Source organism: Phyllobates terribilis, unplaced genomic scaffold (genome assembly GCF_046119375.1).
Source record: "Phyllobates terribilis strain yellow unplaced genomic scaffold, ASM4611937v1 Scaffold_12__6_contigs__length_324123572, whole genome shotgun sequence".
Taxonomy (NCBI): Eukaryota; Metazoa; Chordata; class Amphibia; order Anura; family Dendrobatidae; genus Phyllobates; species Phyllobates terribilis.
Window position 1 is genome coordinate 31,397,100 of NW_027362772.1, and position 17,574 is coordinate 31,414,673.

Sequence of the window (17,574 nt, forward strand, 5' to 3'; positions counted from 1 at the left end):
TGCATTGAGGAGGAACTGGTGAGTCGGAACACCAATTCTGTTTTTTCTCTGTACCAGTTTCACTTTATATGAAACCTTCTTCCGATTTGTAACTCCTAAGGCTAAAGTTCTTTGCCTACACAAAGAAACTTGATGACATTGTAGAGGAACGGCATACTCCTAGATGTAAAACACTTGGTGATAAATGTTGATTGTAGGTGGAAAGATGGTGCTGGACTCCGAGAGGTGGTATCAAGTTTTTTACGAGAGGACAACCCCTTTCATATTGAGTAAGATTTGCCATCCCACTAACAAGGTGAGACAAATATATTTGGGGTATTTTTGGTTTTTCTAAAAAAAATATAAGTGAAAAATACCTGATCGCTCTCCTGAGTCCTTTTCTCTCTTACATGAGCTGATGAGGTATTTCTTCTTCTAAAATAAAAAGATATTTTATTTAGTGGTAGGTGATGACATTTTAAGGACCTTCAAATGGAAAAGGGAAGGAAAAAGCAAGAGTGAATGAGGGAGAGAAATGAGGTATAAGGAAGGGATAAAAAGGAAGAGCTAATGGGATAGGGAAAGAGAAAATGTAAAGAAATGAAAAATTTGGAAGAGGAAAAAGATCAGAGAGTTAGGAAAGAGGAAAAATGATGATCATTTGTATGTAAGACAATGGTCTACTACTACAATCCTCAAGAGCCACCAACAGATCATGTTTTCAGGAGTTTTTAGTATTGTTCATGCAAATTGCCTCTTCAGAGAAAAAGAGGACTTGTACTCTACAGCGCCACCTATTGGAAGCAGCAATCCTACTAGTCACAATCAACCCTTTAACGAGTCGTGCAATATGACTTAGGATAAAAGCCCAATCAGAATTTCAATTTGCAGACACGGTGTTTCGGTCTGTTGGCCCTCGTGAGACAATAGGTGATGTCACATCTCACCTCCTCCTCCTGTGTACAATGACTGATAACACCTCTATATACAGTAGATAACACAGGATTCACCATTCACAATAGGTGATGTCACAGCTCAACTACTCCTCCTCCTGTACAATGACTGATAACACCTCTATATACAGTAGATAGCACAGGATCCACCATTCACAATAGATTTCACAGCTCACCTCCTCCTCCTCCTGTACAATGACTGATAACACCTCTATATACAGTAGATAACACAGGATCCACCATTCAAAATAGATGGCACAGCTCACCTCCTCCTCCTCCTTTACAATAACTGATAACACCTCTATGTGCAGTAGATAATACAGGATCCACCATTCACAATAGGTGATGTCACAGCTCACCTCCTCCTCTTCCTGTACAATGACTGATAATACCTCTATACACAGTAGATAACACAGAATAAACAAAGCTCAATAGGTGATGTCACAGTTCACCTCCTCTTCCTGTACAATGACTGATAACACAGGATCCACCATTCACAATAGGTGATGTCAAAGCTCACCTCCTCCTCCTGTACAATGACTGATAACACCTCTATATACAGTAAATAACACAAGATCCACCATTCACAATAGGTGATGTCACAACTCCCATTCTCCTCTTCCTGTACTATGACTGATAACACCTCTATACACAGTAGATAACACAGGAACAACAAAGCACATAAGGTGATGTCACAGCTCACCTCCTCACCCTCCTGTACAATGACTCATAACACCTCTATATACAGTACATAACACAGGATCCACCATTCAGAATAGGTGATATCACAGCTCACCTCCTCCTTCTGTACAATGACTGATAACACCTCTATATACAGTAGATAACACAGGATCCACAATTCACAATAGGTGATATCACAGCTCACCTCCTCCTTCTGTACAATGACTGATAACACCTCTATATACAGTACATAACACAGGATCCACCATTCACAATAGGTGATATCACAGCTCACCTCCTCCTTCTGTACAATGACTGATAACACATCTATATACAGTAAATAACACAGGATCCACCATTCACAATAGGTGATGTCACAGCTCTCCTCCTCCTTCCGTACAATGACTGATAACACCTGTACATACAGTAGATAACACAGGATCCACCATTCACAATAGGTCATGTCACAGGTCACCCCCCCCCTCTTGAACAATGACTGATAACACCTCTATATATAGTAGATAACACGGGATCCACCATTAACAATAGGTGATGTCACAGCTCGCCTCCTCCGCTTCCTTTACAATAACTGATAACACCTCTATATACAGTAGATAACACAGGATCCACTATTCATAATAAGTAATGTCACAGCTCACCTCCTCTGGTACAATGACTGATAACACCTCTATACACAGAAAATAACACAGGATCCACCATTCACAATAGATGATGTCACAGCACACCTCCTCCTCTTCCTGTTCAATGACTGATAACACCTCTATACACAGTAGATAACACAGGATCTACCATTCACAATAGATGTCACAGCTCACCTCCTCCTCCTCCTGTACAATGACTGATAACACCTCTATATACAGTAGATAACATAGGATCCACCATTCACAATATGTGATGTCACAGCTCACCTCCTCCTCCTCCTGTACAATGACTGATAACACCTCTATATACAGTAGATAACACAGGATCAACAAAGCACTATAGGTGATGTCACAGCTCACCTTTTCCTCCTCCTGTACAATGACTGATAACACCTCTATATACAGTAGATAGCACAGGATCCTCTGTTCACAATAGATGTCACAGCTCACCTCCTCCTCCTCCTGTTCAATGACTGATAACACCTCTCTATAGAGTAGATAACACAGGACCCACCATTCACAATAGGTGATGTCACAGCTCACCTCCTCCTCTTCCTGTGCTATGACTGAAAACACCTCTATACACAGTACATAACACAGAATCCACCATTAGCAATAGGTGATATCACAGCTCACCTCCTTCTTCTGTACATTGACTGAGAACACTTCTATATACAGTAGATAACGCAGGATCCACCATTCACAATAGGTGTGGTCTCAGCTCACCACCTCCTCCTCCTGTACAATGACTGATAACCACTCTATATACAGTAGATAACACAGGATCCACCATTCACAATAGGTGATATCAGAGCTCACCTCCTCCTCCTGTACAATGACTGATAACACCTCTATATACAGTAGATAACATGGGATCCACCATTAACACTAGGTGATGTCGCAGCTGACCTCCTCCCCCTCCTTTACAATGACTGATAACACCTCTATGTACAGTAGATAACACAGGATCCATCATTCACAATAGGTGATATCACAGCTCTCCTCCTCCTGTACAATGATTGATAACAACTCTATATACAGTAGATAACACAGGATCCACCGTTCACAATAGATGTCACAGCTCACCTCCTCCTCTTCCTGTACAATGACTGATAACACCTCTATACACAGTAGATAGCACAGGATCAACAAAGCACATAAGGTGATGTAACAGCTCACCTCCTCACCCTCTTGTACAATGACTGATAACACCTCTATATACAGTAGATAACACAGGATCCACCATTCACAATAGGTGATGTCACAGCTCACCTCCTCCGATACAATGATTGATAACACTTATATTTACAGTAGATAACACAGGATCTACCATTCACAATAGGTGATGTCACAGCTCACCTCCTCCCCCTCCTGTACAATGACTGATAACACCTCTATATACAGTAGATAACATGGGATCCACCATTAACAATAGATGATGTCACAGCTCACCTCCTCCCCCTCCTTTACAATGACTGATAGCACCTCTATATACAGTAGATAACACAGGATTCACCATTCACAATAGATGATATCACAGCTCACCCTCTCCTCCTCCTATACAATGACTGATAACACCTCTATATACAGTAGATAACACAGGATCCACCATTCACAATAAGGGATGTCACAGCTCACCTCCTCCTCCTGTACAATGACTGATAACACCTCTATATACAGTAGATAACACAGGATCCACCATTCACAATAGCTGATATCACAGCTCACCTCCTCCCCCTCCTTTACAATGACTGATAGCACCTCTATATACAGTAGATAATACAGGATTCACCATTCACAATAGGTGATGTCACAGCTCACCTCCTCTGGTACAATGACTGATAACACCTCTATACACAGTAGAAAACACAGGATCAACAAAGCACAATTCGTTGCTCTTTTTCATTCTGGTCTTGACTACTGCAACTCTCTACTGATCGGCCTTCCTCTAACCAAACTTTCTCCTCTCCAATCCACCCTGAATGCAGCAGCCAAGGTTGTATTTCTGTCTAGCCGCTACACCGATGCCTCCACCTTGTGCCAGTCATTGCACAGATTACCCATTCGCTACATAATACAATACAAACTCGACACTTTCATACACAAAGCTCTCCACAATTCTGCACTACCCTACATCTCCTCCCTCCTTTCTGTCTAGCATCCTGTCTATGCTTTCAGCTCAGCAACTGATCTAACACTAACATGCTCCATAACCGAACCTCACACCTCCGACTCCAAGACTTTTCTCATGCTGTACCAGTTTTCTGGAATGCACTACCCTAGATTATCCAATTAATACCTAGCCCCATCTTTTTAAACATACTTTAAAAACACATCTATTTAGACAAGCCTATCGCCTCACTTTATTAATCTAACTCTCCCTTGTGTCCTCCTCCTAAATTTTAAAAGTGTCCCAAAAGGAATTTTATAAATGACCAATAGTATAAAGATAAAAATGTACATTTTATCAATATATTAATTATAACACATAATAAAGATACATGAAAATAGTGAGATAAAATACACAAAGGCACATGATGAGGAAGCAGTAAACATCTATGTCATAGAAAACAGAGTAACCAGCTTAAGTGGCACTTCAAGGCACAAACATCAATCAAACTGTAGTCAGTAAGAAAAAACATGATGTAAGGTATAGCATAATACTAATCACGTATAAAATCAAGTGAATTATGTAAGCATATATAAAGAACTAAACAGATATAAGTAAACATGTATCCTGCATTATCTCTCTCGTTATTTCCAGTATCCCACCACACCCGACGCGCGTTTTGCATTGAAATACTTTGTCCACACATCTCTTTAGACAGGCCTATCACCTCACTTCACTAATCTAACTCTCCCTTTTTTCCTCCTTCTATGGTCCCTCCTACTCATCTATCTCCACATCCTACATCCACCCAATAGCACTTGGTAACTGTATCTAGACAGATCCTGGCTAATGATTGGACCATACAGCTTTATATCATAACCGCTATTTATCATGATGTCTGGACTGTACATGAGAGGCACGTTTTACCTATTGTGTCCCCCCTATTTTCCTATAGATTGTAAGATCCTCACTCCTCCTGTAACTGCGGAACTACGTGTTACTTTGTAATGCCTTTATTGTCTGAATATGTTCCCGCTTAATTGTAAAGTGCTGCGGAATATGTTGGCGCTTGAGAAACAAAATTATCATTATAAGGTCGAATGGCTGCGAAGATAATTCGGCCAATATATTGCTGTCAGCGAGTTCCTATTTTTGTACGCAGCTTACCTCTTTAAAATGAAGAAAATAACTACCAGAACTGTTACAGCCAAAGCCAAAAATATGACTGCTCCTCCAATTATTAAAATGTTTTTAGAGTTTTCCTCTCTGTCATCTGCATCTGCCAAAAAAGAAAAAAATTGCAAAATGAGATCAGGTTTTCACAATAGCAAATTAACTCATCTATACTGATATTGTTGTCATTGGACAGAATAGAAACTCATCTTTATTCAGAATCATGACGAGATCTGAGAAAAAAACAACCACACGGGAAGCAGAGACTTGTGTGACCCTCTGTGATGTGAAGCTTGTGGCAGCCATCTGGTGGAGGAACTTGTGGCTCTCAAGACATTGAAAAGTTTGATGACCCAAGAAGAACATTCTTGATAAATTCTATTCTTGAGGTTCGTAAGAGCAACTCGATGGTTTACGTAAACTTCATCTTGGCATAGAAAAATCTTGTACAGCCAGGGCAAGAGTAAAATTGGCATTGTTCTCTCAAGAAACATTACCTACATCAATTGTGCAAGAGAACATAAGAAACTTTATAATATATCTTATCTGAGAACTTTGCTTTTCCTCCACTTCTGAGCCATTTGTTCTCTGAAAAACTACTTGGTCAAAAGAGGATGAACTGCCAACTCACTTAGGGATCAGATTACAGCTGCTCATTGAAGTCTAGTGTAATGTGGAAGGAGGACCACAGTGAGAGATACAGAAAGTCATACAGACAGCTGCTTTCTAGTAAGTGTTTGGTCTCCCCCTGGGATATTTTACAGCTCAGTCTGCTGCATAATGTCCTCCATGTTCCTGTTGCTTCTGAACATATGATACATAAAGACAGGAGAGCAGGTTCCCTCATGTCGCGTGGTAATGTGTATCGGAGACATCATAATTTCTAAACACTAATTTGTAACAACTGAAAATAAGAGATTTTCCCTGCAAATGGGAAAACTGGTGGAAAATGCGGGATTCAAGCCAGATAATGGTCAAAAATAGTGTTATTCCTTATTGACGCATAATCCCTGAACATCCCTCAAAAATTACTGATACTGGTCAAAATGTCATAATCCAAAGTTTTTATGAAACTTTAGCAACCAAGGATCTCAAAATTGAGCATTAAGTGCTTATATATGTTCCCAAGGGAGTGAACCTACTTTGCACGTTGGAGCCCATCTGGGGTCTCCACCACATGTGCTTTCTCTAATACTCACAGTGATTGGTAAAAGAAAAGATGGATGAATTTCGGGTTCCAATGTCATTAGTTGCTGAGCAGACATATGTGTCCGAGCTCACGTTAAGCACAGTCATGTGTTCACCGATTCTGGCGAAAGTCTTCTTTTCTCCTTTATACCACGCGTAGTTGGTTATGGATGGATTGGCATGACTTGTGCACAGTAAAATTATATAATCACCTTCCATTGGCTGAACTGTAATTGTCACATTCTTTGGCTTATCTGTTGGAACAAAAGAAAACTTTTATAGTCCCTCATCGCTAATTTTTGTCTCGACTATTCAAAAGTGTTTTTTAGAGACAATGTAAAAAATGCGGACGCAGGCAGAATTAACACCTGTACAAGAACAGTATAGGGTCCTTTGCAGTCTAATAACTCATCATAATGTGCCCCTTTAGGTGCTGCTTTGAAGGTAGTAGTGGCCCCTTGATTCTTGGCACCCTAGTTTCATCAATGATATGTCCACTCCTGAGATGGGACATCATTACAGCAGTCAAGGTAGAAAAGGCCAACAAGGATCACGAGAGTGGAGTGGAATATAATGCATAAGTACATCTTCCTTTCTTGTCTTGCAGCATTTTTTAACTTTGCCCAATTTTTTAAATTATTTACGGAAAAAACAAGGTACATTTTTCCATACTTTCTAGTGTATGTTATATCTATAAGAAACTCCATGCTTCTTAAAGATGTTTTACCAGGTGTCCTCAGGGGTTATGAGGATTGTGGATTTGTAGCCCAGTGGTTAAACCATGCACAATTACCACAACCCAATACCTCTTGTCAGTACCATCAGCCACTGAGGCAATGAGTCTCATGCTGGGTCTTGAATGCTGGGATGCCAGCATAAGAGGACCTGTTCTTTATCACTATTACTGACCCTCATGTACTTTGCTCTACTTGACCTGTTGCCTTGCACTTGCCTCTATCATCTCGCTGCCTAACTCCTGCTGTCAACTTCTGGACTTCTTGACCATGTTTCTGCTTCAATATCTTGTTTATACAAAATTCTTTTAAATATGTTTTACTGACTCTTAACTTGTTGTTGTTACTTAGCATCTGTGGCTTCTACTATACCTTTTAGGTTTGGTTACAACCAAGTCAATCATTTTCAAAAGAAAAAAAACTAGTCAGGCCAAGAATCGTGACCATATTGGAAAGGTCAGTTGAACAGAGAGTGCATCGTCTCCCTCTACTTGCAAGTAGAGATGAGCGAACAGGACCTTAAGACTTCAAGGTTTGAACCGGACATTCAGTGTCCAGGACAAAACTTCAAAAACTGACTTCTCCCGGAAGTCCATTTTAATGTTCTGGAGGAAGTTGGGTCAAGAGAGAGAAATTTTACAGTTGCAAAGTTCGGGTCTCCATTCTAGTCAATGGGTTTCAGGTTCTGGTTCAAGTTCATGTACAGTTCTGGTACCCAAATTGAACTTTGGACTAAAGTTCGGGTAGAGTACCAGAAATCAAACTTCCATGGGTCTGCTCATCACTAGTGTTGAGCGAGCACTAAAATGCTCGGGTGCTCAAAGCTCGGGCCGAGATCACCGTGATACTCAAGTGCTCGACCCAAGCAGCGAGCCCAATGTTAGTCTATGGGAGACCAGAGCATTTTTGCGGCGGCACCCCGGGCAGTCTTTTAAAAGCCTAACAAGTGCCCAAAACGATAGTGACAGTGCTCAAATGACATGGGGACAGCAAGGGGATCGCCCCAGGAAGCATTTCTGACCCCCAGGACACTGCTGTCAACAACGTGGTGAAGGTATAAAGCCACTTTTAAGGGCTCACAATAAAATGTTCAAAAACAAAACTGAAACTGCTTTCCTGTGAAATATGTTAAGGAAGTTCCTTTCCAGGGTAAAGACTTGTGTATAAGGTAAAATAAATAACCACAAAAAAAAATACTCCTCCACACCTTGGGCTATGTTCACAAGTAGCATTTTTTATGCGTTTTTGCACTTTTGTATTGCTTTCAACCGTGACAAATGTATTCACCGGGAAATATCATTTTAACATTTTATAACCTTATCTGGCCATGTGCTGTGTGACACATGCATACAGTGCTGAAAAGACATGGGAACAGCATGGGGAAGAACCCTGGAAGCATCTCTGACACCAGGTCACTGCCTAAAAGTGTGCCCATCAGAAGATGCAGACTTGCAACTATCCCCGTGCAAGTTCTGGTCCCCGGGCAGTGTTCAATTGTACCTCCCCCATTCCTTGCAATGCAAGGGCAAATATGCTGCCAACCACCCACCCACCCCCAGGATGCAATACCATACTGCTTGCTTGCACTATAAATTGGGCCTTTTAGGCATGTGGAGGCGGAATCTATCCACCATGTCATGGCTGCGTTGGCGGCCTGGTATCCATACTCCTTCCCCAGCCGCCCAGCGGCCGGGTGTCCATAAACGGTCCCCAGCCTCCCCTATTTCTCCTTGGAACATCCCCCCACACACTTTTCTTAGCCCGGCCTTCTTTAGGGCAGCATTGGACGAGCCCACCAGAGAACCAGACTCCTACGGTGGGCCCTGGCTTCTCCATCAGGGGAGTTGAGAGTGCCAAGGTGAGGAGCATGATGATGATGATGATAGAAGTTAGCATCTGCTTTGTTTTCTTGGAATGCAAGCGCATGTATGTAGTAGCGGCTAGGCCTGAGGTGGTCAGCGTTTTGGTGCATATCCTACCTCCTCCAAGGTTTGCTGGATGTTTTTCTGCTACTATCCCAGTTCTATGACTCCCGTTAAAACAAAGCTTCAGGTGATAAATGATGAATGAGGTAGTGGCAAAGGAGAAAGAGCAGGAGGAACAAGGACCATTCATATCAATATCAGGCTAGTCAACCACATGTCTTGTAGGATATGTTTCTGTAACAAAAGGAGCGGTTCGGCAACACAGTTATAGGGCATACAGTGAGTGCAATGCCTACCAAAAATTTCGACGCACTCCAATGCCCCTTGGAAATGACATGGAGGTCAGAGGACCTTAACTAAACCGTTTTTTCCATTTATACCAACTGGGTCTCCTGTACACTGTTGGCCTAAGCAGTGAATGGAAGGCTTTCCAAAAATTATGAGGAACTGCAATGCCCCTTGAAACAGACGTGGATTACAGCATACTAAAAAACTTCTACCCATTATTGGGGAGTGGGTCTCCCTTAGTTTTTGCCTTTGCATTGAAAATCAATAGCTGACTAAAATTAGGAGGAAATGCAATGCCCGTTCAAAGAGTCGTGGAGGTTAGAGGTAATTAAAAACAACATTTCAATGCCCCTTGGAAGAGCTGTGGAGTTCAGAGTGGCTTAAGAAGACACTTTTAATGCCCCTTTGAAGAGATGTGGAGGTCACAGTAGTTTAACAAGACGGTTTTAATGCCCCTCGGAAAAGCCATGGAGGTCACAGTAGCTTAACAAGACGGTTTGAATGCCCGTTGGAAGAGACATGGAGGTCCCAGTAGCTTAACAAGACGGTTTTAATGCCCCTCGAAAAAGTGGTGGAGGTCGCAGTAGCTTAACAAGACGGTTTTAATGCCCCTTACAAGAGACAGACAGTACAGCATCTTAAAAACATTATTCCCATTATTGGGGAGTGTGTCTCCCATAGTCTTTGCTTATGCCTTCCAAGCAAAAGCTGCCAAAAATTAGGAGGAAATGCAATGCCCGTTCGAAGAGTCGTGGAGGTTAGAGTTAATTAAAAACAACATTTTAAGGCCCCTTGGAAGAGCTGTGGAGTTCAGAGTGGTTTAACAAGACGCTTTTAATGCCCCTTGGAAAAGAGGTGGAGGTCGCAGTAGCTTAACAAGACGGTTTGAATGCCCCTCGGAAAAGTGGTGGAGGTCGCAGTAGCTTAACAAGATGCTTTTAATGCCCCTTCCAAGAGCCATACAGTACAGCATCTTAAAAATATTATTCCCATTATTGGGGAGTGGGTCTCCCATAGGCTTTGTTTATGCCTTCCAAGCAAAAGCTGACAAAAATAAGGGCGGAGGAACTTTCAATAATGGCAACACGGACCACGGTCAGCCTGGTGGTATAATGGTGGTGGAGGTTGAGGATAAGGAGAAGAACATAAAACAGCCAAAATGAGGAAGCGTTTACCCATTTGTGGGTATGAAGCGGTGCATGTGAATACACCTCCCGAAATAACACAGTTGATTTGTCTTTATGTTACTCTGCTCTCATTTGGTGGTGATGAGAAGTCTGGCCCAATCCAGCCCTTGTTCATTTTGATAAGGGTCAGCTTGTCAGCATTGTCAGGTGACAGGTGTGTGCGCTTATCATTTATAGTTCCCCCAGCGGCACTAAAAACACGCTCCGATAACACGCTAGCGGCAGGGCAGGCCAGGACCTCCAAGGCGTACAGAGCGAGTTCATTCCAAGTGTCCAGCTTGGATACGCAATAATTAAAAGGCACAGAGGAATCACGGAGGACGCTGGTACAGTCGGCAAGGTACTCCCTCACCATCTTTTGAAACTTTCCACTCCTTGTGAGAGTACCCCGCGCCTCAGGGTCTGTCCGAAGGGAGGGTCTGAGAAAACTGTCCCAGAATGTTGACAGTGTTCCCCTGCCTCTGCTGGATTGGAGTTGCCTCCCTCTCACTTGTACGCCTTGGTTGGTCAACAAACTGTGACCTCTGCTGCTAGCATGTTCAGATGGGGATTTTTTAACAGTTCTGCAGCAAGGGCCTTCTGGTACTGCCCCATTTTTGTAGACCTCTCCACCTCAGGAATAAGAGAGTGAAAGTTCTCCTTGTAGCGGGGGTCTAAAAGTGTCACCAACCAGTAATGACTGTCACCCAACATTTTGACAACGCGAGGGTCACGGTTAAGGCAGCGTATCATAAAGTCAGCCTTGCGTGCCAGGCTGGTAACGGGCAAGACTTCCGTGTCCTCACCAAGATGACGACTGACCATGCTCTCCTCCTCCTCCTCATCCTCCTCCCCCCTGTCCTCAGGCCACCCACGCTGAACCGACGGTATGACAGTTGTACAGGTACTACTGCCTACAGCGCATGATACAAGCTCCTGTTCTACCTCCTCCTCCACTCCCTCATTGTCCCCCAATGCACGTTGGGATGAAATGAGGCTGGGCTGTGTGTAATCGACCGCTAGGGCTTCTTGATCCATCTCATCATACTCTGGCTGCAATGCCTCCTCTTTAATTCTCTGCAGAGAGCGTTGCAAAAGACAGACAAGTGGAATGCTGGCACTAATGATGGCGTCATCGCCACTCACCATCTTGGTGGACTCCTCAAAGTTTGTCAAGATGGAACATACGTCAGACATCCAGGTCCACTCATGAGGTTTTATGTGTGGAGTCTGACCTGAATATCGACGGCCTTGTTGCAACTGGAAGTCCACAACTGCTCTCTTCTGCTCACAAATCCTTTGCAACATGTGGAGGGTAGAGTTCCAACGTGTGGGGACATCACACACCAGTCGGTGTGACGGAAGCTGCAAACGCTGCTGCAACACAGCAAGGGCGGCGGAAGCTGTAGCCAACTTTCGAAAATGAGCTGACACGCGGCGTACTTTGACGAGCAGATCTGGAAACTCGGGGTACGATTTAAGAAACCGCTGAACTACGAGGTTAAGCACATGAGCCAGGCATTGTACTTGTGTGATCCCGCCTCGCCTCAGAGCCGCCACCAAGTTACAGCCATTGTCACACACGACCATGCCTGGATGTAGGTTCAGCGGTCTCAGCCACAGATCTACCTGCTCTTTCACAGCTATCCACAACTCACAAGCAGTGTGAGGTTTCTCACCTAAGCTTATGAGTTTCAGCACAGCCTGTTGCGGCTTGGCGGAGGCAGTACTGAAGTGCTTCCAGCTTGTAACTGATGTGGTGATATCTGAGATGGAGACTGAACATGAGGAGGAGGAGGAGGATGATGCGCAGGAGCTGTACACTGTGGGGGCAACTCTGACTGACATAGGGCCAGCAATCCTCGGTGCGGGGAGGATGTGTTCCGTCCCAAGGTCCGACTGGGTCCCGGCTTCCACTATGTTTACCCAGTGTGCCATCAGGGAGATGTACCATCCCTGGCCACAAGCACTTGTCCATGTGTCCGTTGTCAGGTGGACTCTCCCAGTAACTGCATTGTTGAGGGCACTGCAGATGTTTTGGGACACTTGCTTTTGTTGTGCCGGGATGTCACTCCGGGAAAAATAGTGTCGGCTGGGGACCGAGTACCGAGGGATGGCCACCGCCATAAGGTTGCGGAAGGATTCCGTCTCCACCAGCCTAAAAGGCAGCATTTCCAATGTAAGCAGTCGTGAAATATGCGAATTTAGGACTGTGGCCTTTGGGGCGTTAGCTGCGAATTTCCGCTTTCGTTCAAAGGTCTGGGATATGGACAATTGAACGCTGCGGTGGGCCGTGGACGTGGAAGTTGATGCTGTTTCTTGAGAAACTGCCATAACAAGTGAAGACTGAGAGGAGGGGGCATCTTTGCATGCAGTATGGACAGGGGATTGCCTTGCAAACACAACAGGGGGTTATTATTATGATCTGCTACAAGAACTAAGGAAAGATAGGAAAACTGTCCCTACAATAGGACTAAGCTGATTCCCTACGATGCAGCGGGCAACCAGTTCCTTGTGAACAGACCCGCCTTCGTTCTCAACTAGTCTGAACGCAGACCTATAGATATAAGGGAGGGGTCCCTGAAAGTACTAAGGACTGGGACAAAAATTGGACACCTCCTAGCAGAAGTTGTAGTGGAGCAAAAAGACAAGCAGACAAAAATACTTAGAGGTCCAAGGACCAAGCTAACTATAGAGATAGGTACAAAGCACCTGGCAAGATTAAGAGTCAAAGTAACACTAAAGTCCAGCGAAGCCAGAAGGGCGGAGCTGGAATAAATAGGCAGCAGGTCACGTGACCACAAAATGGAAAAAAAACTAGCAGGAGGGTTCTAACAGTACCCCCTCGTCTATGAGGATCCTCCGGATCCTCCAGGCCCAGGCCTATCAGGAAACCTCCTGTGAAACGCTCTGATAAGTCTCGGAGCAGAGACATAATCTGCCCTTACCCAGGAGTTATCCTCAGGACCGCAACCTTTCCAAGCAATGAGATACTGCAATCTCCCTCTATACCTTCTGGAATTCAGGATATGAGAAATTTCATATTCACCGTCTTCCACCACCGGAGGAACTGTGACAGTGGCATCCCTATCCGATACATCAGCTTTTTTCAACAAGGAAACATGAAACACCGGATTAATCTTCCAGGAGGAGGGAACCTCCAACCTAACAGCAGACTGGTTAACCACCTGAAGCACCTTAAATGGTCCCACAAACTTCAGACCCAATTTCTTAGAAGTAATCCTCAACCGCAGATTCTTTGAGGACAATCAAACCATGTCAAAAACAGTAAACAAAAGCTCTTGATGTTTCCAGTTAAAATACTTCTTAGACTTTTTGTTAGCCTCTTGAAGGTTACAACGTACATCAGTCCAAACTCTCTCCAAATCACCGGAAAAATTCTCCTTCTCCGGCAGAGCTGACACCAATATGGAGAACAAACCAAACGACGGATGTCTCCCAGTACATCAAAAAAACGGAGAACACCCAGCAGAAGAGGATGTATGGTTGTTAAGAGCAAATTCAGCAAGTGGCAGAAACTCAGACCACCCCTCTTGATTGTTTGCCACAAAACAACGCAAAAACTGCTCAACATCCTGGTTCTTTCTTTCTGTCTGTCCATTAGACTCAGGATGATACCCAGATGAAAATGACAAATGGACTCCCAACCTGTCACAAAAGGCACGCCAAAAACGAGCCACAAACTGAGGTCCCCTATCAGAAACAATGTCGTGGGAACGCCATGGAGTCTGACAATTTCCTTGACAAAAGCCTTAGCGAGTGTGTTAGCGCAGGGTAGTTTAATGAAAGGAACCAAGTGACGCATCTTGCTAAAACGGTCCACAACCACCCAGATGACAGTGAAACCCTCGGACACAGGAAGGTCAGTAATAAAATCCATTGCAAGATGCGTCCAAGGTTCACTAGGAACCTCCAGAGGGCAAAGCAACCCCGCAGCAGGAGCATGTGAAGCCTTTGATCTAGCACACACCGTACATCGACGCACCCATTTAATGATTTCCTTCTGCCACCCAGGACACCAAAAACTGCGACCTACCAGTCTCTTAGTCTCAGAAATTCCTGGATGACCTGCCAATCGAGACTCATGATACTCCACAAACAACTCTCTCCTAAAGGTTCTAGGTACAAACAACCTCCCGTGGGGAGTGTTAGATGGGGCATCCTCCTGGGCTTTCAGAATCCCATCTTCCACAACGGAGTCCAATGCTGCTATCACAACTCCTTCCTGTAAAATGCTCTCCTCCTCCTCGGTACTAACCATGGGAGAAAAGCTGCGAGATAAAGCATCAGCTTTAACATTCTTAGTACCCGGGATGTAAGTAACAGAAAAATTAAACCGCAAAAAAAACAGTGCCCACCTAGCCTGACGGGCATTCAAGCGCTTGGCAGCATCTAGATAGATCAGATTCTAATGATCAGTGAAAACCTGAATGGGAAATTTAGCACCTTCCAAGAAATGACGCCAATGTTCAAATGCAAGTTTGATAGCCAGCAATTCCCGATTACCAACATCGTAATTAAGTTCGTTTTTTTCTAAAAAAAAGCACAGGGATGAACCCCATCCTTGTTCTCCTGAGACAAAACCGCACCGACCCCCACCGAAGAAGCATCAACCTCGACCAAAAAAGGCTTGGTATCATCAGGCTGCATAAGGATGGGGGCAGAACTGAACCTCTCCTTGAGATACACAAAAGCTTCAATGGCCTCAGTAGTCCACTGGACCGTATTCGCACCTTTCCTGGTGAGATCGGTCAGCGGCTTAACAATTATAGAAAAATTCTTAGTGAATTTTCTGTAATAATTGGCGAAACCCAAAAATCTCTGTATCGATTTTAAACCAATAGGCCTAGGTCATTCCTGCACAGTCTGAAACTTCACCGGGCCCATCTCAAAGCCGTCGCTGGAGATAATGTAGCCCAAAAAACGATTTCTCTGCACAGCGAACTCGCATTTCTCCAGCTTAGCAAAAAGTGAATTGTCACTTAATAAATTCAATATCTCACGTACGCTCTGCCAATCAGACTCCAGATCTGGCGAATAAATCAAAATGTCAACCAAATACACCACCACATTCTTACCAATCAAAGGTCTCAGGATGTCATTAATAAGGTTCTGAAAAAAAGCTGGTGCATTGGTAAGACCAAAAGGCATAACCAGATTCTCAAAATGACCCACCGGAGTGTTAAAAGCAGTCTTCCATTCATCACCCTCCTTCATTCGCAACAAATTGTATGCCCCCCGGAGATCAATTTTAGAGAACCACTTGGCCCCAACTAACTGGTTAAACAAGTCAGGAATTAATGGCAGTGGGTAGGAATTGCGTACGGTAATTTTATTAATTTCGCGAAAGTCCAGACATGGACGTAAACCGCCGTCTTTTTTTTTTCCGAAAAAAATCCAACAGCCACAGGTGACTTAGAAGGTCTAATGTGACCAGCAGTCAAGCTCATCTGTATGTATTCCTCCAAGGGCTTTCTTTCAGGGATAGTAAGATTAAATAAGCGACTCTTGGGAAGAGTAGCTCCAGGAACAAACTCAATGGTGCAATCATAGTCCCTATGAGGAGGTAGAATTTGCGACTCCTCCTCTGAAAAAAACTTCCAAAAATCCTGAATAGGTACAAGTAATTTCCCTCTTTCCACAGCAGCAATGCGACCGTTACAACATTTATCATAGCACTTAGGACTCCAACATTTAATCTCATTATTAGACCAGTCCAGTAAAGGATTGTGCAGTTTTAACCAAGGCAGACCTAACACTACTGGAGAAGGTAAATTATTTAATACCACTAAATCCAAATTCTCTTGGTGAATACCATTAATAGTGAGGGGAAATTCAAAAACCTTGTTAGTAACACATTTCAAAGGAGTGTTATCAACAGCAACCACAGAAATAGGAGATGACAAAGGTTTAGGTTCCAATTTAAGTTTTTCCAAAAATCCCTTATCAATCACATTCAGTGTAGAACCACAATCCACAAATACCTGAAATTCAATCAACTCCTCCTGCAATGAGGTACTCCCTGAAAGAAATACTCCCTTAGAATTTAAACAAGCAATACGGGCGAAACTGACCATTTTTTTTTCTTTGTTTAACAGAAGCTCACAGTTCTTAACAAAATGGTCAGATTTACCACAGTAAAAACACAATCTCTTGAAAAACCTGCGGTCTTTTTCCTGAGAGCGGAGTGGCATCGCCCCAATCTCCATCGGTTCTCCGTCGTCCGAGCAGACCCTCTGATGACTAGGAGCTGCCATAGCAGGAGTTTTCTCCTCATTAACTCTGGCACGCAGTCTCCTGTCCACCCGTATAGCTAATTGCATGGCTTCTTGCAAGTTTCCAGGTGCAGGGAAAGCAATCAGCAGATCCTTAACCCTTTCACTTAGACCAGCAAGAAACAAACATTTTAACACCGAATCATTCCATCTCACTTCAGAAGACCACCTTCTGAAGTGTGTACAATAATTTTCAACATCACCTGACCCCTGCTTTAAACGTCTCAGTTGTGTCTCAGCAGAAGAGACTCGATCAGGATCGTCATACAACAACCCCATAGCAGAAAAAAAAATCAACTGATCTAAAACACGGATCATTAAGTTGGAGAGAAAAGGCCCATCCCTGTGGTTCCTTGCGCAAAAGTGACATGATAAACCCAATGCACTGTGATTCATTCCCAGAGGACCTGGGTCTCAAA

The 17,574-nt window shown here is 43.7% G+C and overlaps 1 protein-coding gene across 2 annotated transcripts in view; it reads right to left on the reverse strand.

The window, feature by feature from the left end:
• Positions 1-17,574, reverse strand: part of LOC141171986 (B-cell receptor CD22-like) — a 43,453-nt gene that overhangs the window by 8,171 nt on the left and 17,708 nt on the right. Inside the window, exons 6-8 of one of the 2 annotated variants that reach the window (XM_073655735.1) lie at positions 6,758-7,000; positions 5,553-5,658; positions 357-414 (exon numbers count right to left, since the gene is read on the reverse strand). In XM_073655735.1, the coding sequence (XP_073511836.1) occupies positions 357-414; positions 5,553-5,658; positions 6,758-7,000 (407 nt within the window). Of the gene's footprint in view, positions 1-356; positions 415-5,552; positions 5,665-6,757; positions 7,001-17,574 lie in introns of both variants that reach the window. The other variant, XM_073655734.1, reaches the window with a different exon arrangement.